Source organism: Thalia democratica, chromosome 1 (assembly GCF_965202585.1).
Source record: "Thalia democratica chromosome 1, ktThaDemo2.hap1.1, whole genome shotgun sequence".
In the NCBI taxonomy this organism is placed as follows: Eukaryota; Metazoa; Chordata; class Thaliacea; order Salpida; family Salpidae; genus Thalia; species Thalia democratica.
Genome location: NC_139165.1, coordinates 104,884,275 through 104,910,985, shown reverse-complemented (window position 1 = coordinate 104,910,985; position 26,711 = coordinate 104,884,275). Strand labels below are relative to the sequence as shown.

The 26,711-nt window shown below is 22.4% G+C and overlaps 1 protein-coding gene across 1 annotated transcript; it reads right to left on the bottom strand.

The window, feature by feature from the left end:
- Window positions 1-1,186: 1,186 nt before the first annotated feature.
- Window positions 1,187-22,685, bottom strand: LOC145842082 (uncharacterized). The gene is made up of 11 exons (XM_082949463.1): window positions 22,591-22,685; window positions 18,874-19,019; window positions 18,214-18,306; window positions 12,277-12,363; window positions 7,068-7,177; window positions 4,861-4,951; window positions 4,201-4,296; window positions 3,326-3,892; window positions 2,187-2,217; window positions 1,803-1,884; window positions 1,187-1,491 (listed from the first exon to the last, which is right to left on the bottom strand). Exons 1-11 carry the CDS (start codon window positions 22,683-22,685, stop codon window positions 1,471-1,473), a joined length of 1,419 nt encoding a protein of 472 aa, XP_082805589.1. The 3' UTR covers window positions 1,187-1,470.
- Between the last annotated feature and the right edge of the window lie 4,026 nt (window positions 22,686-26,711).

Here is a 26,711-nt window from a genome sequence, read left to right as displayed (position 1 = left end):
TTTAATTTAAGCAATCACACGTTTAACTATAGACACATATTTTAAAATTAGATAATTTAAAGTATGTAATTTTATAGTCTCCATATTGTGTACTTTTTACTTTAAGGACAACAATCAAAGATATCAACTTAATTAAAATGTTAATGATCAATTCAAAATTTAAAAAATTTTATTACCAAAACAATGTCTAACCTAGTCAAACGAGATTATCAGTTAAATAAAATATTATTCAAATAGAGTCTCCATATTTTAAATTCAAAATCAAAATCTCAAGCAGAAAACAGTTTTAGTTCAAATAAAAAGTTGTTGAAATGAATTCTAGCAAGTTAAAATCGACAAGATAGTGCAACTAGTAATTTTATATGGAATGAGAAAAATATATATTGAAGAAATAAAACGCAATGTAAGTCGAAAGAATTGCAACGAACTAGTAAAAGGAATTTTGTGTAAAGTTTAACTGTGTAATTATAAGTAGTAGCATTTGTAAGTTACATAGAGTTGCAAAGCATTAAAAGAAACTGTTTCATTTGTTATTTGTTATCTCAGAAATTGCTTTTGTAAATTATTTACGGCCATAGGGGGGGTACAACATTTTTTTTTACAAAAATTAACATTGGCTTTTATATGAAAGCTTCAAGTACAAACTACAAGCCAGTTTTTATAGAATTCAAAAATATCATTTAACTTTTGAGATATTTAATTTTTTATAAAAATTTCCAATATAAACGTATGGACCGCAAATTTTTTGGGGTCAATTTTCTCAGAAATTTTAAAATTCACTAAAAATCTATCTTCTCCTTCATTTTTCAAGCAATCTTCTTCAAATTTTCAGGAAACATTCCTTATAGTATAAGGAAAAAACTCTACTTTAGAATTTTTATAATTTTAAAAATAAAAAATTTTTAACAAAAATTAAAAAAAAAATGTTTCTTTTTCAAAAAAAAAATATTTTTACAATTTTTTTTTTAAATTCCAAAGTAACGTTTTTTGTTATTGTATAAAGATTAGACTGTGAAAGTTTAAAGAAGATTGCTTGAAAAATGTAGGAGGAGATAAATTTTAAATGAAATAGTCTTTTTTCGCTGTTTTAGTATTCCCTTCCTATTGGGAACCTATTATGCGGCCCGACTTTGACTGGTCATATCTCAAAAAATAATTTGGATTTTTAAAACAATAAAAAGCATCTTGAAGCTTAGAAAAAACTCTATAAAATAAGATCAACTTGTAAAATACATGGTTTACCCCCTATGGCTTTAATACAATTTAAGTATTTTTATATGCCACGAAAATGATTATTCACAATAAAACAGTCTATTTTAGATAAGAAGAGTTTTTAGTTAATAAAGCAAAGCAGCTAAATTGAAACAAATACATCTAATTATGATTGAACTATTGTGACGTCATGTTTACAGCTTTCAATTTTCACTGTGATGTCATAATATAACCCTCGTTTCTAGTGTGACCTCATAATCAGATTATTATCGACTGTTTCTGTTTTTATTTTAAGTTATGGATAGTTTTTAATGTTACAATGTTGATTAAATTAATTCTATTTTTTATTTTGAGATGAGCTTTTAATTATTTAAACAATTAATAATTTTAAATAAACTAACAGTTTTTTTCGAAGGTAAACTTTTAATTGTTTTAATAATTTATAAGTTTAATTTAACTAACATGTTTTTCATTAACAGGTAAACTTTTAATTATTTGAATAGTTAATAAAATTAATTAAACTAACAAGTTTTTTATTAACTGGTAAACTTTTAATTTTTTGAATAATTAATAAATTTAATTAAACTAACAGGTTTTTTATTAACAGGTAAACTTTTAATTATTTGAGGTCCACTTCCGTCTAATATCACGTCATTTCCTCCTTCGCTTGAGCTGTTATGACGTAATAAACAATTTAGTTGTGACGTAATATAGAAATTTAGTTTTTATTTCATAAATATTTTTAAATATGTCAACAAATAATTAAACTGTTGAATATCGAGTATAATTAATTTGAGAAGTTTAACACATGTCAGATAAGATAAAAAATGCTTAAAATTTATGCAAAATATTACGAAAAATTATATTTGATTCAAACAATTAAAATTTTCTAAGTGATACATCATTTATTTATTTAAAAACAATACTTAAACTAGCTTTTCAATTTTTTTACTTATAAATAAAATAATAATAACCTGTGCATTATACTTTCACCTCCGGGACATACTGCAAAAAAATATAACAGTTTTTAATACTTTACAAAAATTTTTAAAATATTATTTAAACAAGGTTATCAGAATAAGTTGTCTTGATTTATTTGAATACATTGAAAAATAAAAATATTTTAAAGATATTACATAACTTGTTTTCAAGACTTTAACATGAAAACTATAGTTTTTCTAAAAATAAAATAGTATACATTAAAAACAATGTTTTGTTTTCTAAAAATACTATCTGTTACAAAAATAAATTCTCAAATTACGTTTTCATATGTTAAATAATCCCATGACTTTAAATAAAAAACATTAAGTCATATTACTTCAAAGAAAAGTCGGTTTTTTTTATAAACCGTTTATAAATAAGCATTATCAAGTTTTTAAGATATTACATAATTTGATTTTAAGTTTATCATGTAAAACTACACGCTATTATAACACTATCAACTTGAAAAAGAAATTAACTGTATTTAAAACAAAACATACATGTATTAATTTTTCTACATCATATGATACTTTCATATATTGAAAAAAAAATATTGACATTAAACTAAAACTATTACATTTCAATTACTTAAAAACCAAATTTCGATATTTTAAAAATACTAGTTATATGAAGGTTTTAAACTATTTTGACAAACTGCTACAAATTTCAATAAAACATTACAACAACTAAAACAACATGTAACCTTTTTACAACAAACAACATCTAGAACACCTTATAAAAACACTAATGTGTTTACAACTTTTTATGTTGATTTTGTAAGTTCGCTAGAATACATTAGAAATTTCACTTTGAACTAAATCCATTTAAAGAAAGAAGGTTAATTTTATAAATATGTAGGAATAGATATAGTACTTTATGCACTTATAGATAGTAGAGTATCTTAAGTAAAAGTTTAATGAAAATTTGTTTGTGTACTTTTAATAATATTGAACTAAAATTACAGTTGTTGGTAATTAGTAAATATTTATATCTGATTTTAAAACAAATATGTTAATGTAAAACTAGAGTAAATACCTTGTACTAAATTAAAAAGGTCTTTTTAAAGTAACTATTTAAAATAATACTGTTTTTATTTCAAAATTTTTTGTTAAGAAAACTTTAAATAGCTTACCATAAGAAATATTATCATGACATCTATTTTCTCCAACTTTCAAATTTGAATAATTTACATCATTCAATCTTTCCTGACCCAGATAATTCCCGTCACCTTTCGCATATTGACCCGAATAAAACTTATCGTGACCTACATATTCTTTCTCACCGTGACCTATATAGTCCTTTTTATTGTGACCTACAAAATCATCCTTATCGTGACTTACATAATTCTTTTTATCGTGACCTACATACTTGTAATCAGCAATGGAATTTTCATTTACATATTCTATATGATCTAATTTAAAATCACTTCTATTGTCAACATTTTGTTTTCCAATGGCGAAAGAATTAACTTTGTATTTATGAACAGTTCCAACTGAACTTTGCTCGCTATAAACTGATGAATTTTGGCGGGAAACATCGGAATAGGAGCGGGAATGTTCTTCATACTTGATTGACTTTGTGTCGTCATGGATGGGTGATTTCGGCGCGTCTAATCTGAGATCGGCAGCTCCTACGTAATATGGTTTTTCTACAAAATCTGACATTTCAGCCAATTGTTTTTCTTTTTCTATTTTCTTACCTGATGATTTATTTACAATGTTGTTACAACAATTACATGCAAAAGACATGAATTAACATTGATATACGTTTAAGACAAACAGTTCTATTTATAGAAGTAAGTTTTTTTGAGTTAATTATTTTCGATAAAAGTGTTATTATACTAGCAATATGCTGAAAATTAACTTGTATATTTCGAATTTAATATATAATATTATTTTATAATTAAATAAAATCCATTTCAAAAAATCAAAACTGAAAACAACCATTTCAAACAACAAACATTTACACAACAATAAAACTATTTTTTAAACTATTTTGTAAACTCACATTTTCTCCGATAGAAGTAGAAAACCACTAAAATGAATATCACAAAAGCTGAAACAAAAACTGAAGGCAAGATTACTGCTAAGGAAGTATCTTTTTCTGTGATGAAATAAAATAGGTTATCTGTTTTACAAACTTTATATACATTATAAACATACAAGCAGCAAAAATTTTAAATTACACTAATTGTCAACTCTTAAAATAATTAAAAATAAATAAACTTAAAAAGTAAACGTTACTTACGAGTTTATTGGTAAGTTTTAGACAAAATAAACTTAATAAAAAACTTTATTGTTAACAAAACTTTATTGCTATAAAATTTTAGTCTTCGTAAAATGTTCCCATTTATGAGCTTTCTCACCAACTTAATTACCAGATATTTTAGTTGTACATTAAAATATTAATTTTATGTTTAAAAAATATTATCAAACTGGTAACAAGTTTATTTCATAAAAAGATTAAAAAAAGAATGATTATAAAATATTAAAAACTGTTTAACTAGTATTTTAGACACTTCGATAATTCTTAAGCAAGGTTTCGCAGTATCATTTTCATAATTGCCCCTTTAAAATATATACATATCCCTTTTACTAATTAACTACCCTCACTAGTTATAAGTAAAATAAGTTATAAGTTATAACTAAAGTAGTTTCATAAACTAACTTGTATTTAGTTTGAAATGAGTAGAATAAGAACTTCCAACATTATTGAAAGCTTTACATCTATATACACCTGCATTTAATGGGCTTGCATTCTGAAAAAAAGTTAAAAAATTTGAAATTATGATTTAATGTTATTTTAGTTTACATTAACAGGTAATATTATTCAGATAAAAAGATTGGAAAAAGTTTTATACTTTATTTTAATATCAGGCTTTGTAAATTATATATTTGTTGTTTGTTTACGTTTTTGTAGATAATTAAGTTTGATAAAAACAGAAAATTATAAGCAATAAATTTTAATTTTATCTTTATTGGTATTGATTAAGACAATAGGTATTTCCTACAGATAGCAAAAAATAAAGTCCATATACGTATATGTGTATCGGTTTTAACAATGAAAACTTTTTTATTGCAGGATTAAATTTTAAAGTGTTGTTTTAAAAATAAATATTCATGTTCACAATTTGTAAACTTAGTTTGTTTTTTTAACTGTTTCGTAGGAAAACCATTTTGTTTAGCCGTGAAATTTTTAATTTGTTATTGTTACCAACAGCTTAAAAACAAAAACTTCAACTTAATTAAAAAAGTTCAATGTATTTTCATTACACGTTTTTGCTGTTAACATGCATAATTAAGCCTATAATAATTTTGAAAATATAAATAAACTTAAATTGTTTGTTTCTGTATTATTTCTTACTATATAGTGTTAAATTATTATTTTTTATTAAACATTTAAGACCATCCACGAAAAAAGATGATCTTTGACATACTTATCTGGTTTAATTTTATTTGATTAAGTCTATTCATTATTAAAATATGCATTTATTTTAACTACATTACTTTAGGACAAAAATACACAAGCAAAAATTTCAAAAAGTTGATTACACTCTTACAATAATATCATACAGAATTTTATTACTTATTTCTAATAAACTTCATCAGTTTAAATCATGTTGATAACTTTACTAACCATTTTTTTAACAATCAAAACTGCTATAAAAATGCAGACATGATAAAATTTTAATCATTTCTATTTTAATCACATTAAATCCGCTACAGTCTGAAAGTTTAATTAAGAAGGTGTGATTCTTGGCACAAAAATTAAATAAATAATTACAAAAGTTTCTTTAAAAGTTCAACTTAATTAAGAGTTGAAGTTTATTAGTAAAATGTGAATCTAGTGTGTATGTTGTAAGTAATAGAGTTTTATATTGTGTTGTTTAGAAACGAAACATTTGAGTTTAAATAAATCATCAACTTTAGTTACTTATAAATTATTTTAAAATGCTTGTCTAACAAAAACAATAACTAAACAAATGTTTGAAGATTTGGGTAATAAAACTAAAATCGACTAAATTACTACACACTATATGTTTAGCAAGTGTTTTAGTAATAAGAATAAGTTTGTAAATAAACAATTATTTTTTGGTAACATATTATACATTTTTTAACATTAATTGACTATTAAAAACATATAATTTTCTACCCACTAAGTACAAATTAAGGTATATCATACTTTTAAAAATGTACTTTTAGCAGACTTTAACTAAACTTATAATGTATATATAAAAACAACTTTTTTTAATTAGAATAAATACCTAGTTTAATAAAAACTGAAGTAAAATGTTTGGTAAATAGAAAATAAACACTTTAAAAATAACATATTTTATCACAATCATCAAAACCTATTTTCTAATGCATCAAAGCACTAAAAAGTACTCAAACAAGTAGTATTTAAAAACTATCAAATAGAATACTGCATATTTATAATGCACTTACATGAATTTACTACGTTTTATCTGCATTTTATATGCACTTATTAAATAAATTCATATTATCCGCACTTTTTAATCAGTTTAGTTAATTGCACTTGAGTTAATTGAGTGCTTTTTATTGAATTGTAGTTAATAATTGAGTTTTTAAGTTTTGACGTTTAACACGCTTTTTATGTGATATATTTTTGTAAATTGATAAATTGATAAAAATAAATATTTTTTTTATTGAGTACCTTAAAGTATACACCTAAAAGAGTTTTTAATAATTCAAGAATAATATTTTTATATAAATGGTACAGAAAACTATTTTTTGTGTTTTAAATGTCTCAAATTTAATTTAAATGTATTTCTAGCAAATATTTCGATCACACAGGTTCATAAAAATTAAAAAATAACATGTGTAAGTAAATAAAACACAAACAATGCTTCTAACCTCAAACAGTAATACTCCATTATTTTTTATTTGAATATTTGAATTTGTTAATAAATTTCCTTTTAATTCTACATCATCTTTGTACCATTTGTATTGAGGAATTGGATTTGCTGTGAAAATTTTATTTATTAAGTTTAAGTATAATGGAAACAAAGTTATTTAACATTAATCAAAATTACATTGTTTAATTTCAATATCAAGAATATTTACATGTGTTTTAAGCTGTAACTATCTCAAAAGTTTAAATGGAATAATACTTCAAACTCAAGTAAAAGTTAGTTAAATCAAGTTTTGACCTTCGATAAATAATATAATAAAAACAATTTGACTTAGCTCAAATATGTAATTTTAACATTTGGTATAAAATGTTAAGTATATTAGCAACTTTTATTTTTAATTAAAAGAAAGCAAATACAAGTAGATATACTTAACAAAATCAACATTTTTTTAAAATTTATGTTTTATAAAATAAGCTGTTGAAAATCAAAGTGTAAAGTGCTGTAAAGATAATATTTATCAAGTTTCAGTTTTAATGAGAATATAATTACTTGATACAAATCAAAACTACATTGCTTAGTTAAATGAAAATGTTATTTTATATTTATGTTATTGTGTAACTATCTTATAACAACAATTAGAACAATAATTTAGCTGTTTACTTTAAACTCAAGTATAAGTTAATTTATTTTGCATAAATCAAATTGACGTTGTCTAATTAAATGAAAAGATTTTAAAAAAATAATCTTATGTTGTAACTATCTTAAAATAATAATTGGAATAACATTTTAGCTAAATATTTTAAATTCAAGAAAAAGTTAGTTAAATCAAGTTTTGCATTTCATTAACTTTAATAAAAAACAGAACAATTTAGCTCAAATAAGCAATTTAAACAAGTAGTATAAAATGATAGGTATCTAGTTTTAGCAACTTTCATTTTTTTTTTGAAAAGAAAGCAAACACAAATAAATATATCAAACAATTAACAACAACATTTTTTTTTACTTTATGTTTTATTAATTAAGCTGTGAAATGTCAGAAGTGGACACAAAATAAAGTTTGAAAATATTATATTCTACATAGTTAAAGAATCAAAAAACATATATAAAAGTAACAAATGTTGAAATACAAAAAAATAAAGATTACAACTGAACAGCATTATAAGTACCAGCCGAAAACAACAAAAACTCCCAACAACAATATAGATATAAAACATTAACAAAACAATTTTTTCAAGTTTCTGAAGGTTATACCACTTGAGTTTTTATTTGAAAACATTTTATACAAGTGAATTTTCCACTCATAAAAACTTTTACGAGGTATTTTTACCGAGAAAATTACTGAACTTTGCTTTTGAAAAAAGCTTTTGAATAACTTAAATTATAAAAACTTATTTTAAAACTCATTCAAACCATTTTTTTAAACTACCATAAAATGTACTTACAAATTTAACAATATTTAACTTTAAGTTTTAATCCTGTTTTAAATACTAAACAATTATATTAACAAACCAAGTTAAAAGAAACAAAATTTTTAATGATAAATAGAGGTACTGATGAAGTGATTTCAACAAAAAACAACATATAAACAACAAAAAGTAAAAACTATTTGAGTTCTTATAAAATGCAAGAATATATTTCAATATGTAAAATTGAATTTGCAAAACATTATTACCTAAATTATTGTAAAAACTTGTTCAAAATTACAAACTGATACAGTCTACAATCAAACTATTATTGTTAACAAAACGTTTGAAACAAAAACTCATTTTATTACTACGATATTACAGTACGACAATACAAAATTTCACCTTACTTAAATCTATCAACTTTTAAAATAGAGCGGAATTTGAGGTCACAAAACGAATAATCACAAACAAACAAAAAAAATTCGCTTTTTATGCAAATGCAATCGTTACACATTTCCACAAAATCAATATCAACCGGTTGCATTATTACGTCATAATAACATTATTACGTCATAATGTTACCCTGATGTTACATGTTAGCGGTATTTTTCTACTTTAATAGCATATCTTTAAGTTTAATTGTAAAGTAAACTTTTATTTTTAAATAATCTAGCTACTTTTGCAGAGTTTTTAAGCACTTAAAACTTTGAAGTATAAAGAAATCTATTTTCTTGTATTGATCTAGGAATTGAAAAGTTGTATTTAGTTATACAAACAAAATTAAATAAATAAACAAAAAATAATCAAATATGTGAAATATTACGAAATGATGTTACCTTGATGCTACAAATATTCAGTTAATAGAGTTATCTTTTAGAGGGGATTTCGAGAACTTGAAAGTTTAAATTAAAATTTTTTTTGTACTGATCAAAGTGTTAAAGCTATAATTTTGTTTGAAACACTACACTAAATAATTGAACATCAAGCAATTAAATTTCATTTTTGTTTCATTTTCAAAATATCTTATATAATAATACAATTCAAACAGTAAGAATTGATATTATAATTGAATCTACAATTTCTAGCAGAAGTGGTTTTACTAAGAATTTGAAAACATACCAAACTCAATGTTAATGGAATTCATTAAGAAGTTGTATATTGGTTAAAACATTTAAGTCGTGATTGTTTAGTTTGATTTTAATTTTAATTTATAGGATTACTGTAATTAGATTCTAGTTTTACAGAGTTCTTATCTTAGAAACGCAAAAAAAAACTTCAAGTATTTTTATTTATCTACTGTTGGCTAAATGAGTTTATAAAAGCTTTGATCGAACCCTTAGGTAAATTAAAATGTTTACAGAAATAAAAATTGTAATAAAAAACTCGAAATTAATATTGAATATAAAACATGTTTTCCATGTGTTTTAATTAAAATGATAATTTATAATAGACTTTTCTTTACATAAGTAGTTTGTCTAAAATTTCTTAAAGTTTTAACACTTTTAATTATTTCAACTTCATTTAAACTTGAACTTTTCCTTAATAAAACTTCATTTAATGAATTTTATTAAAGAAGTTAAGTAAATTAGTCTGTAAGTAAATTTAACTATAAAAGCTCTGGCAAAACTCGACAAATAGAAAATAAAATTAAGAGGAAATTTTCACTAAATTACATCAAGTTCAAGTCAGTTAGGTTATTTAATGAAGCCGTAATCAAATTTATTTTTTAACTTTTATAAACTCAAAGTTTTAAAAATGATGTAACATAGGTAAACTCAGTAATAGAGAAGAATTATCCATATAGTAGATTTATGCTTTTAAATCTTTGAATAACAACTGTGTTTTTTTAATGTGTTACTATATATTCAAATGATTAACTACATTTATAGTACTGAAACTTTTTTTTTCATTTGTACTTTAAAATGTCAAAATATTATTCTGTAATTTTTTCAAATTTGCTGCACTTTTTAAAGATATTTAGAGCTGATTTCTAACTAATTTACACAAAAAAACATCATAATTTATGATACAAAACAAGAGTTATAAACTTTTATTTAAACATAAAAATGTTGATAAACATTCTTTAAAATCTATAATCAATAGATTAGCAAATTTTAAATTTGTAGATTACTGGCATCGCATATGTTTGCATAGCATATAAAATTTCAATATATTATGTACATTGAAATACAAGACAAATTTTCATTGTTTTTAGAATACAACAATATTCATTATATTCTTGTGTGATTAATTATACAATATTGAGATAATTTCAAGGTTAAAAATATATTTGTTGTGTTTTTTGCTGGTTTTATTGATTGAGTCTATTTTTATTTTGTAAAAACATGTTGTTCTAAAATGATAATTTTTCAACCAAACACAACATAAAAATAACTAAACATATTCCATTATTGAAATATTACTTATTTATTTACGTATTTAACAGTTGTTTTAATTGTTGCGTTAGTTTTTAAGTAACTGAAGTCTATAAATGTTATTACAAACAATAAATATACATAACATTTTTTTTTAATTTATGATTATATTCAAATAAAAAATAAAGTTTATAGTAATGTATAAAAACAATTTAAACAGTTATAATTATAAATATGAACAAATATAATTTCTTCAAGTCCATAAAATCGATAAATTTTAGAAATAATTCAGAAAAAATTTGTGAAATAAGTCTAAATACTTTACAGTTCATTATTTTTAAAGCTAATACTTAAAGAAATTAAATATAACTATAGGTTTAGAATAAAATTAGTTGCAAAAATCAAAAAAGTAAATATTCCCACGCTAGTTGTTTAACTTGAACTGTCCAAATATAACTTTTAATATTTCAAATAAATATATGCAACATTACTATTTGACTGACACTGTAAATTTTTCACTCATGCGTTTACAAACATTTGTAGTTTTAATTAAATTTGAAACAAATCGACTTTTAATGTCATAAAATAATGTTTATAATGTTTAAATAAAAGCATTATATTTGTACACAAAAGTATGTAAAAAGATATACTTTTTCAACAAAGTTTCTATTTAATTTACTACTTTGTTGGTAGTGAGTAAAATTTTCCTTATAAGCTTTTTGTTAGTGAGTAAGTTAGTAAGTAATTTACTAGCTACTCAGCATATAGTCGTTTTGGCAATACAGAAGGTTTCATAAACTAAATGTATTTACAAGTAAAATGGAAACTAAACAACACATTTTTAAATTCAATTAACAATGTGAAAATTCATTGAAATTTATCTTTTAATATTTCAATAAATATATATTATATAAATATTTACAAAAAGTAACTATAAATTTAGGAGTGGGCAACATACAAAAGATAAATTTTTGTTTGCAAATATATTGCGCAAATCAATAAAGATTGCAATGTTTAATAACAAATCTTTAAAATTTTGCTCTTAGTTTTACTTTTAGTGCACATTAGTGATTACTGAGTAAGTATATCATTGCAACTTTGCTTTCAAAAAGTTTTGTTTAATTTCATAGAAGAATTAACAAAGACAACTTTTGAAATGCTAGGCAAGTAAGACCTTACTGATAAATTTTGCCTGCCAATTTAAATATTTGACCTCCCCTAGTCTGTAGCCTAACAATTTAAACATTGCTTTCAAAAAGTTTTGTTTAATTTCATAGTACAAGCTAAAAAACAATTTTTGACATGCAAGGCCAGTAAGACTTTACTGGTATATTTCGCCTGCCGAGAAGTCACCCCTAGTCTGTAGCCTAACAACTTGTTTAGTAACTAATAAGAGATAATTTTCATAATTATAAAAAACAAACATTACCTTCAGCTTGACAAGTAATTTCTTCTTGATAACCTTCAGTAAGATATCTGTTATCAGGATATTTGCATGTAGGCTTAGATGGTGCGTCTGTTTAGATTTAAATACAACTAAATAAAAAATATTATTGAAACAATTAGCTTTAGTTGACATGACAATGATATTTACATATATGTTAAAATGAGGTATTTGATAAAACTATCAATCATTTTGATTTATAATCATTAAAATATTTTTGTTTTCTTTATATAAGTAAGTTTTAAATTTTTATGTAGTATTAAATAAGTATCTAGTTAAAATTATAAACAATAGCTTAAAAAATATATCTGAATTATGAACTTTTTTAATCTATAACACTATTGGCTAATAAGCCATATTTTTATTGAATCTTTACAATAAATGACAAAGTAATAAAAAGCACACATTGTTAAGGTAAGAAAAAAATCAACTGCTTTACTATACTATCTTTGTTTTTTCTAAAAACCTACATAAATTTAACTATTTTTTAGTTTCGAACACAAACATATGTTTTGAAAAAACACTTAAAACGAATAATTAGTAGTTTAAATCAACAAAATAAATTAAACAAAAAAATACATGTATAATTAATTAGTTCAGTGCTTGTAACAGAAAAAATAAAACAACTTAACTAGTGAATTACAATTCAAAACAGTAAATAAGAAATTTACAAACAACTTTTTTGCATTAGATTTTTTGACCCAATATTTAATTGAAAATGTAGCTTTAAAAATAAATTTTTCCATATCTATTTTTTAAATACAGAAAACTAAACTATATTTTAAAACAAAAAATATTAATCAAAGAGTTGAAAAAATATTTTTAAATAGAAAAATAACGTCCATTTAAGCCGGAAAATTATACAATTTAAACTAAGTCAATAAAACTAAACATGCCTCTTAAATACTGCATTAGGAAAAATCTGTCAAACAATAAATTTAAATTAATTCACAAACCACCATACAGTAGAGTAAATAATCAATATATTTGTACAGTTACTTACAAATGAGTTAGTTGTTTCAATTCGGACAGCTAAAATGCAGAAAAAAATATGTTGGTTAAATGTTCAAAATAATTAGCTGTTAAAACTTGCTTACTTTAAAACAACCTTTTAATGTTATTAATTAAATTGAGTGTTAGAAGAATGTTTTCCAAACATTTTAATATATAAAACAAAAATCGAAATATTGCATAAAAAAACTAGAATAACTCGCAATTACTGGTGGAATTTTTTTAATTTGTGATGTTCAAAACACTTTAGAAAAAAAACTGTTCCTTTCGTAAATTAATATGTAATTTTTTTTTTTTAACGTAAGTAAAGCAATAGTATTGTTGTGGCTCTTAATTTTGTAAAAAAAACATTGTTTCTTTTTTTAGTAAAAAACAAAATAAATTACAATGTTTTTATGTGGAGCAAGTAATAAACTAATAATCAATTTATTTGAAAAATTGAAAACTGGTCATTTTAAATATTTTATTTATGTTGGAAGTTATTGATTTTTTTTTAGTTTAAAGTTTTCTGATGGCTTTCTAATCTACATTATAAGATTTATGTATCTAAATTTATACATTTTGTAAAAAAACACCAAACAATTGTTTGAAGTTTTTGTGCTTTAAAACTTAACATACTGAAAAAAAATACAAAGAAGATTATACGTTTATGCATTTGCATTTAAATGATTACTTTAAAGATAAGTAGATTCTTATAAAATCAACGAATACATAATATCAAAATTTAAATGCATTTATTTTTTTATAATTTTCCAATACTTTATGTCATGAAAGGTAATGTACTTTATTGCAATACTAGTGTAAAATAAAATAACGATTTACTTTATTTAAAGAGTTTTTTTTGATAAAGAGACATTTAATTAAATGCTTACCAAAGTTTAACTGAAAAAACAAAAAGCTTAATTACTTGTTTTCAAATATACTATATTGTTGAAAAATTCACAATTTATTTGATAACATTACCGTTGGAGAAGTTTAGACAACTATAAACATTTTCCATCTAGTTCTTTTAGATTCTTAAAAATTTTACAGGAAAAAAAGTAATTTTTAAATCAATTTCATTGACATTTAACGCTCAAAAAGCGTAGAAATTGATAAACAAAAGTGTGACTAACCCACATAAAATTAGCAGAAAAACCAAAAGTAAAAAAAACTTCTGAGGAAAATCAGTAAGATTCGTTCAAAACCAACAAACAAAATCAATTAAATAAAGTTTTATAAGAACACTTTGCAATATTAGTTTATACGGAATTTTAAAACATTTAATAAAAATTATTTATTAAAAACTAGGAATATAAGTTGATCCAAAAATTTTTTTAAGTAATTACTTAATAATGTGAATTAATACGGAATTTGAATTTATATTAGAAATTGGTTATCAATAAAATTTGAAAGTTCTGTGTTTAAACTTTCTTTTGCTTTAACTCTTTTAAAGTTCAATATTAAACTTCATAAGACTGCAAATTCTTTTATATAGAAATTGTATAGAGTTAGTTCAGAAGGCTGCTGAATAGAATTAGTTTAAACTTTTTAAAGTAATAGTTAAGTTTACTAGCTTTTAAAAATTTTAGTTTTACATTTATTCTAACATTTAATATAAAAGCATGTTGAAATTTTAAAATACTCAAATTTTTAAGGTTTAAAGTTTAAGTACAAAACAACTTAGTTTATACTTAAATGTCATTGACATTATTCTTAATAATTAAGGACAAAAACTTCAAAAAAAAGTTTTTTTTTACAATCCAATAAAGTTTATTTGTAAACTTTAATAAAAGCCTGAATAATTTTTAAGATCTTAAGTAATTCATAACAATAAAGTTTTAATTGCTTTTGACAATTTCAGCTTATGCAAAATCATAAAACATAAAAACAACATTGTTTGAAGTTAAAACCATGTTTTTAAAAATAATTTGTTTCGAAGTACTTTTATAGCTGTTCAAATTTAATAAAAAAAAAACTGTGTTTAAAAAATTTTTTATAGCTGTTTTGCAGTATTAAACTAACATTTTAAACCTTCACAACATTTTCAAAAGACAAATAAATAATTAATATGAACACACTTGCAAAGGTTGTAAGTACAAAACTATTATAAATGTGACATTGAACTCAAGTAAAGTTTATTTTATTTTGTATGATTTTTATAAAACGTTAGTAAGTATTGTTATGTTTTATTTATGTTTTTTTGTCTAAAATATAAAAACTGTAAATAAAAAGTATATATATGACTTTTATCGTCCTTATAAATGCCTGTGATTAATTTAAATAATTTCATTGTATACAGCTAGATTTTAAAACTATAAAAAAATTTTATAATACATGCAAATCTAAATTAAAATTTTTTTTAACTAAACCATGTTATCTTTTTTTTTGTTAAAAACCACAACTTTCCAAACATCAATTCAAATTCCCAAGTGCGCAAGTATAACAAGTATTAAAAAAAAATTTAAGAAATAAGATATCGATTTTAAATTGTAAAAATGAGCTTTACTTAGCAAACTGATTTAACTTGTTCTGAAGAATAGTTTAAAAGCTTTAATTACAAGAAAAAAATAATTGAAATGGTACTAAGTAATAATAAACCATAAATATATGTTATGTATAACAAAGTAAAAAATAAATAATTAAGCGTAGAAACTTAAGTAAAACAAAAAACTAAATCTTAATTACTAAAAATAAACAATAAAAACTGTTGTGAATATTTGAAAATATGAGTATAACAATGCAAAGCAGCTTTGGTTATTAAATTATACTTGTTTTTTAAAAGTACTTTTTCTTCTTAAAACAATTAAAAACAATTTTTAGTGCAATAAGTATTTAATTTATACAAGTTAAACGTTTCAAACATCCAGTCTGGAACAAAAATAAATATTCCATTAAATTAATTAGATACAATAATACTAACAAAATAATATCAATTTTAACACAAAAGTTTAAATACAACATGTTTAATTTAAAGACTTAGTCTATAACAGATAGATTTTACCATAATTAATATTTAATGATTGAAAATTTTGCTACTCGTTTAAAAGTGATAAAGAAGCTTATAAAAATTAAATTTAAGCTAATAGTAGTCAAAAGTGCTTCATTAAACTTTTATACTTTCAAATTATTAATCAATAATACAGCTGTACAACTAAATTTTAGTGGTTTATTAGTATGTAACTTTTAAATGAGGTTCAACTAGATTATACAGTAGCAATAAATACTTTATAGTACCAGTTTTTTTAGTTACTACACTTAATTTCTACTTCCATTGATTAATTTATGAACTAGAACAGTATTGCTTTAAATGTGCATCAGTTTTATTTTCAAAAAGTTAAAAATTAAAATGAATTACTGTCAACTTTTAACTAATTGTAGAAATTATACAGTTATTTGTAAGTTGCTATAATTTTTTTGTTACCTAAACAAACTTATGACTTTTCACAGTTCTTTCATTTTTATTTATAAATTATATACACACCTATAAACATATGACACCTATTTGGCAGGTATCTTCAAAATAAATTAATTTTGAAAACTATTTATTGCAAAACAAAGTGTTTAAAAACATGCCAACTTTTTATAAATAAACTCAACTATATTGAAACCGGCATTAGAGTTTTTTATTTGAAATAAAAATACAGTTTATCGATTGACAAATGTAGTGAAGATAAACTCTGCAGAATAAATTATTTTAAAGCTTATATCTATGATATAAAGTCTAAAGAGACCTACAAATTGAAAATAAAGTAATCTGAAAATATTTACAATAAGGCCTAAGGTTTTTTTTTTAAATGACATTAGTCTTTATTTCTAAGTTTAAAAAAGTATTACCAGATTTTTCATCTAACAAAAAATTAATTAAGCTTTATTGAATATTCAGTTTTAATAGACAGATTTTAACTTGATTGTCAACTAATAAAAAAAATTCAAAAGGTCACGACAAGTTAATCTTGACAGTTAGCTAATACAAATGTTCATTTTAATTAATGATGATGGTGTGGATTTATATTAAATTTAGCACAGCTTTTTTGTGACATGTGAATCTAAAATTAAAATTTTCAAGATAAAAACCTGAATTTTTTGGACTGGATTAAATAAGTTAGTATATTTAAGAATATGTTACTTGTAATCTCATGGTGATGTTTAATTAAAATCAATATTAAGTTTATAATAAATTCTTGCGTATATTGCTGGAAATTTTTCAAAACTTTGTTGTTTTTAAGAAAACTTTGAAAGAAAAAAACTTATTTTTATATCAAACTTTACACAGCTTTTTTGAAAACACTTTACAGTAAATTAAAGGATAAGAAAATGTTTTGAATAACAAAAATAAGTTCAACTCTATAGAATTTAATGTGTAATCCTATGTTGTTTACTTATCATCAATAATAAATTTATAAAGCTCTTGTGAATTCTGTTGGAAAACTTTCAAAATTTTGTTCTTTCGAGAAAAATTTCTTTGCTAATGTTTTATTAAAAAGTTTAAGGGTAATACGTTGTTTTTGGCCAGACTTATTTTTAATGGAACTTATAACATTGAAACTTGCATCTTTTATTTTTTCCTTTTATAAACAAAATAATAAGCACTTGTACACAATATAAATTATATGTGACATAACAACAACTTGTAACATTTCATATCTAATTATTTGTTCGTTGCCACTGCTTAATGCTTGTTAAGCTAAGTAAAAATTCAAATGATTAAAAAATAGACAACTTTTAATTTACAAATTTTTCAAGCGCAAAATAAAAGATTATATTGTATTTATTATAGTTAAAAATATTTTGTTTTAAAAACGAAATAACTAACATATATCAAATTTATAAATGATAAAGTTAGTACAAAAAGTTTTGATGTCATTATATGTTAAGATATATTTAAAATAAACTAATAATGTGAATCTAATTTATAATAAAATAACTAACATTGTACATCAAGTTTATAATAAGCTTCTGGATGAATATCATTATAAGTTCCACTAAACCTTGGATTTCCACTGATTTCACAATGATAATATCCTGCAAAGTAAATTAAACTATAAGGAGTAATACTTTAAAAAAATAATTATGTTATGAAGCATTTTAATATTTTTTATTCCAATGTAAGGGTACTTAAACTGTTAACCTCATAAGAAAATTACTTGAGTTTTGATAATTAAGAAAAATACTTGGTTTTAAAATTAAATCACAAAAATTAACCATTTACTTCAATTATAAACAAAACTTTCAGCAAACCTATATCTTTAATATTAAGGAGTTATTTTAATATATTTACAAATCAAATTGAAAATTGAAAATCATGAAATAGAAGTTATACACTAATGAGCTAATTGATGAAGCTGTAACTTTAAAATAAAGTATAAAGGAAACTATAATATTTATATTTTTTTTATTAACTTAAGAAATTGCATTACAGCATCATTTATTATTGGAACATAATATAAAAAAATAAAGCATTTAATTCATTTGAATTTATTTTATTTTGTTAAATTGCCTAAAACCTGAATACTTAAACTGTAAATTTAAAAATTTAAGTTTTACAATTATAATGTATATACACATTTCTTTGTTATGAATTAAACATACCAGCATCATTTCTTGTTGGATTTTGTATAATAAGACTTGATCCCTGTAAATTGTACTTTGTACTTTCTTCTATCCGAGAGTTTCCCTTAAATAGAAACTTTACATCATTATTTTCGGGCTTTTTTTTGTATTTCCAAGTTGCCCTGCTAACAATGAAAGATCAAAATGCAAAAATATCAGCAAATAGACAAATAAAAGTCAATGGAGTACACTGATTAAGTTATACATACACAGCTTTACTCTATTGTACTTTAAAGTCGTATGGGGCATTAAAAAAAAAACTTATTGGAATTTTTAAGTTTGATTGCATGTATTTCAAAAATTTGCTTTAAATTTTGAAAATCAGTAAAAATTAACTGGTAGGTTAGTGATTAAGGGCATAGGGGGGTCCGACATTTTTTTACTAACATTCGATTTTATAAGAAAGCTTAAAGTACAAACTATAAGCCAGTTTTTATAGAATTAAAAAATATTTAATAATCTTTGAAATATTGTAATTTTTATAAAAAGTTTCCACTACTAACGTGTGGACCGCAAGTTTTTTGAGGTCAATTTTCTTGGAAATTTAAAAAATTACTAAAAACCTATTTTCTCCTTCATTTTTTGAGATAGAGACCTCAAATTTTCAGGAAACGTTCTTTTTATAGTTTAAAAGACTTTGAATGTTGGAATCTTATAAATATTAAAAAAAAAAAAAATTAGCTAAAAAAAACAAAAAAAAAGGTTGTTTTTTTTAATAAAAATTTTATTTTCAAAATTAAAAAAATTCCTGCATTCAATCTTTTTAAAATTTAATAATACACTTTCTGTGAAAATTTGAAGAAGATTGGTTGAAAAATGAAGGAGGAGATAGATTTTTAGTGAAATGGTCTTTTTACACATTTTTAGTTTGCGCCTTCTATTAGGAACCTATTGAGGTCACCAACTTTGACTGCTCATATCTCAAAGAAATACTTTTAATTTTTATAAGCGGTTAAAAATGTCTGATATCTCAGATAAAACTCTATTAAATAAGATCAACTTGTAAAAACCAATGTGGACCCCCCTATGCCCTTAACATGAAAAAAAGACTTACTTGCATGTAAAATTATTACCTACCATGGCTTTAATACATAAAACCACAATTTAAATTAAGTTCTGTTTTTATAATATTTCACAGTGTCTTCTAATACTTAATGTTAAATTAAATAAATTAAAAAAAACAATTTAAAATACTTAAGTAAAAGTTTTCAAAGTTTTACATTTGATGTCTATGAGAAGAAAATTAAAACAATTTTTTATGAACTTGGAGTAAACAATTTAACTTCCTATTTTTGTTCTCTTAAACTTTATCTCCCATCAGTAAATAACAAAACTCTCAGCAAATTTATCTAAAGTGTATTTGAACTTTCAACAATTCTTGTTAAGTTTGTAAAATAAAAACACAATTAGTACAAAATTGCAAACATTCCCGACTCATGGCTAAATTATTTTAACATAATTGGTTTTAAGATATAAAACTTGCAAAATAAAAACACAACATGTAAAAAATTTAAAACATTCTCATAAAGAACGAACAGCACACAGAAAAGATTAACAAAATTTTCTGTTGTAAGTTCAAGATTAACCATATGGTGTATTGTATAGTAAAAAGATTTGTGGTATTTTACGCTAATTATATAACCAGATAGAAACATGTAATGCATGCTAGCTGTCAAAAATTTTACCAAAATGCTTTTAGAAGAAAAATTTTACTAAATAAATCATAGAGTAGCTATTAAAGGGATAATATAACTATATAATGCTAAAACTTTACTTTTTCTCAATCTTTTACTTATTTTGTACTTTGAATTTATTCAAACTAAGTAGAGTTATGACGATATCAAGGTTTGCTGTAAAAAAATAAAAAGTATACATATGATACTTTCAAAAGAAAATCTGAAGTTTGTAAACTGAATGTTGCGTTAGATAAAGAACTTTTTCTAACTTTTTATACTTTTTCTGACATAGTTAATAATCTACTTCTTTGATAAAAGTCTAAAACATTTTGTTTTTATAGAATTCCCATTATACATATAAAATAAGTAACTTAATAATTTTTCAAGTGTATACTATTTCTTATGGCTTTGTTTTCAAATGAAATTTTGTGTTAAATGGTTAAGAAGAAATATACTTTATTTAAAAGCACAAAGTAATATGATTAAAAATTGTGTACTTAATATTTGTTATAAGTGACAGAAGGTTTTAAATTAGTAAAAATATGTATAAAAATGAACAAAATATTTTTTTTAATGGCTAAAAGTGCTTTAATGTTTCAACCTTGAAATACAATTTATAGTTAGTAGATGATCATAGTAAACTATTATGTAAAAAATATTAAAGTTCTGATAAATTAAATGTAATATTTGTAGTTATTTAATGCAGTTTTTAACGTATTGCATGACAAACATTAACTTTAAATGAATAGAATACTATTAAGGTCAAAAGTTAATTATTTTGTAAACTAAGTAATAATGTGTAACTAAATCGAGCATATAGAAGTTCTTTTTAAACAATCATGACAAAAGTTGAACAGCATAAGTTTATCTTTTATATTTAAAAAGCAGCTTTTCATACACATATGCAATTTATAAATTAGAAAATTAATTGATGTACCACACAACTTTCAAAACAACAAAAAAAAACTCATTTAAAATAAATATTCTTAAATTAAATTGTTATATAAACCAATATACACTTGATTTCAAATTACAACAATAATAGTTAATGGTAGTAGATAGATTTCAAAAAACAGCTTAGACAACTCAAATTTAAAAAAAATAATAACCTTGAACAAATATTTTGTCTTAACACAAACAAGTTAAAAAGTGTTAGCTCTTAAGTATATTGTAAGTTAAAAAAATAAAATCTTTATTCCACTATTATACTTTGCTGACTTGTTTATTAGGATGTACTTTTTTTGTGAAACTATAATTTATGTTTGTTAAACTAAATTTATAGCTGAAAACAAATGAAATAAAACCATGTTTCAAATCAGTTCTTCTATATGAAAAATATTAACATAACCTCTTAATTTGATCAGAAAACATTTCAAGTCAGCTTAAACAACTTATGATAAAAATTAAAATCAACCAACTTGTTTCAAGTCTATGCAAGCAGAACTATTTTGAAAAGCTCTATAACAGGGTTTCCCAAAGTAAGTCAAGTGGCCCTCTTAGGAATCATTACAGAAATTTAGCACAGTAGGTCAATTTAGCTTAGCAGCCAAGGGGCCGGCCAAGAGGCCACACGGAGCCAGGATGTCATAATTTAGAGAATACAACATTCATTATAGAGTTGATGATAAAAGCAAAATAAAAGTTTCAGGCGTTTTTAATGGTAGTATTTTTGAGAAATCTTGTCATAGCTTTTTTTTAGTTTGGGAAATTCTCATCTTTAATAAAGTCTAAGAAAATAATAAATTGTTATAAGTTAAAAATTTGACAACCATAACTGTCAACATTTATAGAATTCAGACCACTTACATTTTTTTCATTTTACATGTTTGTTCTTCATAAGTTTTGTAAAAGCTAAAATATACATTGCAACTATTTATTGCAACTATTATACATTGTAATTATTTTTTTAGCTCTGCCAGCCTGACTTTGCCCAAGAATATTTTAAGATAAATGTGAATAATAAAGACTAAAAAAAAATGAATTTCATCATTGTCAAAATTGTATATAACAAAAAACAAACGTGTAATGAAGATCATGGATACTTCTATCTTCAACATTCCAATCTGGCTGGCAAACCAGTTGAACCAAATGACCTTCTTTTATTATTTTAACCATGTGGTGGCGTTGTTCTCCTTCTAATAACACTTGTAATGAGGTTGTTGTCTGTACTGTTAGAAAAAAAATATTAATTTGTGAAATAATAAATTGATAACAATAAAACATTTATAATTGTAATAGTATTGTTGTGAACTGTTAGAAATAAAGGTGTATTATAGCAATAACAAGTTAACAATAATAAAACATTTTTAATAACAAATTTTAATAAAGTAGTGATATGTAATGTTGAGTTTAAATAGAATTAAAATTATTATCAATTATATTTAAGTTTAAATACAGTTTGGTAATAGTTCTTTAAACTTGCACTGTAATAAAATACAATAGTATTGTGTGAATATATTTTTAACAGTCATAAAAAATATAGAAATTTTTATAAATATAAGTTGAAACATATTAACAATAAGTTTAAAATTTTTGTTGTTAGAAAATAACTTAAACTAAATACCAACTTTTCAAGAAAACTAGTTAGTTGACATCAATTTTTTAAGTTTTGGCTACTTTTGTTATCTTGTTTTGTTAAAACTTTACTTATAAACTTTAAACATTTAAATATTTAGCCTTAAAAACACATACCTTTGAAGTTAATTGACTTATTTAATTAACACATACAATGTTTTAAATTGTTATTAGTTTCCCTAATACTGTTTGATAATTGTTCCAAAGATATTTAAACACTAAGCTATATAAAAAAAAACTTTCATAGTTACAAAAAAAAAGAGCCAAACAATCTTAATTCTTGAAAGTGACCTGTTTAAAGCAACCTTATTTTAAAATGGTCTTGAAAAAACACTTTTTATTTGGTCCATCCCTTAATAAAGACAACTAACTTATGTTACAATGTGTGAGGAAGATTTTAATTAAAAGGTTTTTTTATATATAAAAGTATGAACTAATTCTAAATTTAAAAAAGGTGAAACATTCTTAAACTTTTGAGATATAGTTATTCAATTATAATACTTTTATTTAAACATCAGAACCACATACTTATGTTACTTTTCTTTGGAATTTAAAGGATTTATAAAAGTGTTATTTTTTTTTAACCAGGGCCTTAAAATTTCTATAAAATATTTCTCTTATAAGTATTATAATACTGCAACTAATCATTATAAAATATAAATTATATGGTTAAAGTTTTTAAAGATAATTAAAAAAATACTTTAAAGTTTCAATTTTTCAGGGTGATTACTTGGTTTTCAGAAATTTCTTTTAGGTTATCTATTTTTCTCCAGAGTTTTTTCAGTTGAGAAAAATTATGCTTATATTTAGTATTAAATTTAAATTAATGAAATGAAACTGTATAAGATAATGTAAAACTTATAAAATATAGTTTATTGAACAACAAAAATTAAGCTCAGAATAGTTAATCCTGGTGCACAAAAACTTTTTGGGTTGCTCACCATAGATATTATTCAACTTCTTGTCCAGGAAAGTAAAATAAAAACTATAACACCACCTTGTACTTGAACTTTTTAAATTAAACAAATCTCATACATAGTTTATAAAACATTTTTCATTTCATATCATATTTTTTTTATCTTTTATGTAAAAATTGCTCAAAATTTTAGAATTTTCTATTTAAAAAAACAAATTTTAAAATTTCAGGATTTTTTTAAAGGTTTAAGTATTCTATGTTTTTAGGTTAATTATTTTCAGGTTATGAAGCAAATATATTTTTTGACTAACTTTGATGTAAATTAGTATAATCTGTTCTGAGTTTTTCACAAAAAAAAATTAAATAGGCCCAATTAAGTCTGACTTTATTTTTTAAATTCAAACAGATAACCCTACTAAAAACATATCAGTAATACAGCTTTACAACAATAAATCTTTTTTTTGTTATGGAACTGTTTTAAATATAATGCTCAACTTTATGTTTTACTTAGGGCTAGTAAAGATTTTGAGAAATTTATAATAACAACAAACTTACTAAGTAAATAAAGAAGTAGTAAGATGCTGTAAAGATTTTTCATTTTTAGGAAATAAATTGATCTTTAAATTCTAAATAATAAACCATTTTTGTTGAAGTCTAATTCAAATTCCTCCTACTAAAAATTTTTTGTTGTAATATTCCTCAATTGTAGCAATTTGAAAACTTCATCTTTACAAATTTTAAGCTTGTTTTGAAAAAAAAAATTGCAAACTAGGGTAAGTCCCATAAAGTTAAATCCTTATAAATAGAGAACCAAGGTGAGATATTAATAAGTAAATAAAATATTTTAAAATTTATTGTGCATTTAATACTTATATCAAAACTAAAGTAGAAACAAGCTAAAATTGTTAGAGAAATCTCTAAAAGATTCTTTTATTTGTTTAATATCCCTCTAAATTTCAGTTTTAGAACTAAGCATAGTAACAAAATTCATTACTTAATTGATATAAAAATGTAAATTGAAATAAGAAAATACAATTTAAAAAACCGACCATCATAGTTTCAAATATTATATAATTAATACTATTCTATTAAATTCAGACTACTTTGAGTTATAATAAATCCCTATTGTTATCTAAATTCTTATCAAAGTTTAGAAAAGAGTCAATATTCAAATCAAACATAACAATTGAAAACAGCTTTTTATTAGAAAAAGATCAAAAACGTTCAATTTTTTTAAACCAAACACATAATAGTAAAAAAATAAAACATAGTTGTTTTTATAAATCAACTTTGTTTCACTACTGTTTAAAATTTAAAGACATGTTTTACTTAAATTTAAACTGCTGAATATTCCACCAATACGTCGCTGATTTGTTTAAAATTTATAGCGCTAAAGAGCATAAAAAAGTTTAAATTTTTTTAATTATGACGAAACCAGGACAAAATGATGCGATAACATTAAAAAAAACAAATATATAGTTAATAAAAAATCTAAAACAACTCTAATATTTTAAACTTAGATGTATTAGATTAACTTGAAAAATAACTAATTTAAGTAAAATAACATAAAACAGTAAGTTTTTAATAATTTAATTAGTGTTTTTATAAACCACTAAGTATTAATGACTTTTTTAATAATGACCTATAAAAAACCAAATTTACGTAAACTTTAAAATAAACAATTAAAAGAAACGTACTTTTGGGTAAAAAAATATAAAATAATCAATAGTGATTAAATTTTTATGTTAAAACTCAGAAAAACCTAAAAACGTTACAACTTAATCAGTTTCAATAAAACCAATGGTATTTAGTACATTTTGTAAATAAAATAAACAATAAAACGTCGTTTAAACGTCATATATAGATCAATTTTTTGTATGTAAATATCAAAATATTATTAAAAAATGGTTTGATGAGAAGTTTAAAGAAAAATTAAGTATTTATAAAATTTCACGTTTTAAGAGACAAGAATACACTTTAAAAACATTTTGAATTCTACTTATAACCATTTAATACATAAATGACAGAATATTAAATATATGGTCAGAACAGGTTTACCAAAGGAATTAAATCAAGGTTCGTACAACCAAAAACTTTGTTTTAAATTCTCATTGGTGATAACCCGTTTAGTAATGAATTTTATTAATTCTTTGTTCTTTAAAACAATATTTTTCATTTGTATTTAAGCTGTTTTTATTGAAAACACTCAGAGAAAACAAATTTTTAAATAAAAAATAACACAAAACGCTTACAAAACATCTTGATACGAGATTTTTATCACATATAAACGAAAAATAGTAAAAAAAATATTCAAGCAAGTTTTTGATATAAACTTAAAATAGTTTTTTTTGACGAAAATAAACATAAAAGTATAGTTGAAAAAGTTTTAAAATTATTAAAAAACAAAACTCTAAAAATAATTAAGAGTTAGTTTAATAAAGGAGTAAATTTTATGAGATCCATTTAGTTTAGAAATAAAATGAGTGTAAGGGGTGGGCGTAATATTCAAAAAAGTTTATTAATTGTAGGTTAAAATTTTAAGCTTATACTTAGGCATAATAGTTTAAATTAAAGTAACTATTACTTTTATTTAATTTAATAAAGTCAATTATCTTGTGTGTTTTATGTATTAACTTGTTGTGTGTATTACG